The sequence below is a fragment of the Lolium rigidum genome, chromosome 1 (genome assembly GCF_022539505.1).
Source record: "Lolium rigidum isolate FL_2022 chromosome 1, APGP_CSIRO_Lrig_0.1, whole genome shotgun sequence".
NCBI lineage: Eukaryota > Viridiplantae > Streptophyta > Magnoliopsida > Poales > Poaceae > Lolium > Lolium rigidum.
In genome coordinates, this window is record NC_061508.1 from 288977954 (window position 1) to 288981055 (window position 3102).

General features: G+C 50.3%; 1 protein-coding gene across 1 annotated transcript; it reads right to left on the minus strand.

The window, feature by feature from the left end:
* Positions 1-225: 225 nt before the first annotated feature.
* LOC124683887 (F-box protein At5g07610-like) lies at positions 226-1908 on the minus strand. Its single transcript, XM_047218316.1, has 2 exons — positions 1847-1908; positions 226-1751 (listed from the first exon to the last, which is right to left on the minus strand). Exons 1-2 carry the CDS (start codon positions 1906-1908, stop codon positions 575-577), a joined length of 1239 nt encoding a protein of 412 aa, XP_047074272.1. The 3' UTR covers positions 226-574.
* Positions 1909-3102: the final 1194 nt, after the last annotated feature.

Genomic DNA, 3102 nt, shown 5'->3' on the forward strand with positions numbered 1-3102 from the left:
TAGTTAGCATCAGAGGAAGTGACATGTATTATTCATCTGAAGTGTTTCGCCATCAGATTGCAACAGACTCTTTTTTTTCAAACCATCAGAAGCAAAGAAAAATGATTTCGCATATTTATACCATTAGCTGAAATTCACACGCCATCTCATCAGCAGACAATAGACCATTTCCTAAATCATTGCCAATAAGATGTTCATGCTTTCGACAGGTGCAAACAGAAGATATAATTTTACGCTGCATGCATGATAATCGTATATTTTACAAAATGATCATAGTGCATTTGCACAAACACTACGTGATGCAAATCTTTTACAAAATGATCATAGCATATTCTACAGTACAGACAACAAAAAGTAGAGTACAATTTAGACTAACTAATCACATCAAAACCAGCCAGATTGCCTCTATAATGAACACCACCATTCTCCAAACTCAAAAGCATGCATACATCAGCCAGAGAAAATAAGATCTCAGTTCAAGCAGAGACACCAAGCCCGCTGTTCGATAGCACGGAGAATTGACTCATATTAAAGATCCAGTTCTGGTAGAGGCACCAGCAGTCCCAAATTGGTGTCAGTTGGGCAATGACTGCAACTCTGCGTACAACGGCACATATGGGATATATGGCGGCTTGCCATCTACAAGTTTGGAGATCATCTTGACTTGCCGACGATCCATGCTGTAGCACATGAATTTGTTCTCCCACCCAACAGTGAAGAATAGCAAGTTGCATTCCGGATCAATGGCAATCCAATCAAACCCCCCACTCATGATATAGTCTATCCCTCGAACCAGGCAATACTCTATACCTCCAAATAAGCAGGAAGTCTCGACGCTATGCTTCAATATCCATTCTTTGCTTTCATAGTTGTCAAGGACATAAACCACTAGCCGAGTGACATCACCATCTTCATACCATTGAAAATTGGCATAATTCAAACGGCCCTGTGAGCGCTGAATGAAACCATCGAGGATACCACCATCGGGGACAGCAAAGTCCATCCATGTCCCCCCCTCCGTGTCCAACACAGCTATACAAGGGGAAACCTCGGAGCCGTGGGCTTGAAAATGCAGATAGCCATTAAGAAAGACAGAAGCTAACTCATCATTGAGGAGCCTGATACGTGCGTTCCATCGCTTCTCCTTATAAGCCCACCGTCTCGTTTCAGATGAATACACTGCCACTCCAACAACGACAGGTCCCAGTAAACAACCTGATCCATCATCCATCACCAACTCAAACACATGGAAATGCGACGACAGGGCTGGGTCAAACCCCAAGCGCACGGCGCTCACCTCCTTGGTGGCCTTGCCGGAGCCCGGCAATACGGTCCACTGCGTCGTGGCGGGATTGCACACGACATAACTGAACCTGTCACCCTCGGAGGAGATGTCGTACCAGCGGCAGAGGAGGAGGCCGTTGCAGCAGTCCAATAGATGGACACGCCGGCTGTTGGGCAGGAAGGTGCAGGAGGTGTCGACCGGAGGGCAGCGTCTCCCCGGGAAACTGGTGAAGTGGATGGGTGCTTCCAGTCGCCACTCGTAGGTGTAGGTGCTGCTGTGGAGGAAGCCGGCCAGGGCTTGGGGGAGCTTCTTGCGGTGGTCGGGGTGGTCGATGAGGCTCAGCCAGTGGTTGGAGACGCACTTGAAGCGGCAGAGCGACTTGGCCGGGACGCGCGAGAGGACCTCCACGAGGAGGTCGTCGGTGAGTCCCTCCGCCGCCGTGCCGCTGGGAGGAGTAGAGGACGACCTGCACAAAGAGAGACGGTGGAGAGGTGAGGTGGTCGGTGAAAAACGGAGGGGAAGGTCGCCATGGTTGACGCTACCTCTGCCGCTTCAACGCACCTGACTCGAGGTGAAGTACGGCCTTCCTCCCACGGGGGAGAGCGATCCGTGGGGATGGACATGGCGGGCGGCGGCGGGCGGCGGAAGAAACCGGCCGGCGGCGCCGTCGCGAGCGGAGGAGGGCCGTCAGTTAGATGGGCTGAACCGTGTCACAACTCACAACCCGATCCACGGCTTCTGATTTCGTTCTAACAAAATTCGTTTCTTTCCCTGAAAAAAAAAACAAAAAACAAAATTCGTTTCTAACAAAACGGCTGTCTTGCGGGACTGCACGTTGATTTTTTTCATTTTGTAACTGACCTGTAACAGCTTTCAGTGATGAGTGATGACACAAAACAGTTCCCAGGCTTCCTCCTCGAAATAGGCTTGCGCCCCGCTTTATAAATAAAGCCGCAACGGCCGAACCGATACAAGGTGGTGAGGAGAACCTCTTACAAAGCAGATCAAGGATAAACAAAAAAGAACACGAAAACCAAAACTTGCGGCGACATTGAAAACGGCCCGAGTTGCAACGGAGCTCCACAACGGCGCCCCCAAGAGGGTAACGACGCATCACGCCGCCGCCGCCGAGACCGCAAGGTCTAGGTTTTCACCTGGAGCCGTCCCGCAGGGAGGATACCCACAACGACGCCCCCAAGAGGGTTGCGACACCCGCGAGCATCGCCGTCGCCGGCGCCGAGGCGCCGAGCTTTCGCCGGAAGCATCCTCACACCACGCCCGGAGAACTTAGCCGCCCGCAGCCACCGAGGTAGGTTTCCGAAACAAGATCTGGGAGCTACCAAAGCCGAAGCGCCGCCAACCCCAGGAACACTGATGACCCACAAGTATAGGGGGTGTATCGTAGTACTTTCGATAAATAAGAGTGTCGAACCCAACGAGGAGCAGAAGGTGTTGACAAGCAGTTTCGATGAAGGTTTCACTGTAAATGCTCACAGACAAGTATTCGGGGGGTTTTGATGTAACAGATGAATTAAGTACGAGTAAGTAAAATGCGAGAGAAATAATTGCAGCGAGTGGCCCAATCCTTTTTAGCACAAAGGACAAGCCGGTTTGTTTACTTATAATGACCAAACGTTCTCGAGGACACACGGGATTTTAGTCTAGTGCTTTCGCTACATACGGTGATTAATCTTCATTGTTTTGATAAGTGTTGTGTGGGTGAACCTGTGCTAATGTACCGCCCTTCCTAGGACTAATACATACTTGTGATTATACCCCTTGCAAGCATCCGCAACTACAAGAAAGTAATTAAGATA

What these genes read in the sequence shown, in the direction of transcription:
- LOC124683887 (XM_047218316.1), bottom strand. Translation starts at nt 1,908, where the DNA reads ATGTCCATCCCCACGGATCGCTCTCCCCCGTGGGAGGAAGGCCGTACT. An exon ending in CGTACTTCACCTCGAGTCAG is followed by an intron (nt 1,752 to 1,846) that starts GTGCGTTGAAGC and finishes CTCTTTGTGCAG; the next exon opens with GTCGTCCTCTACTCCTCCCA.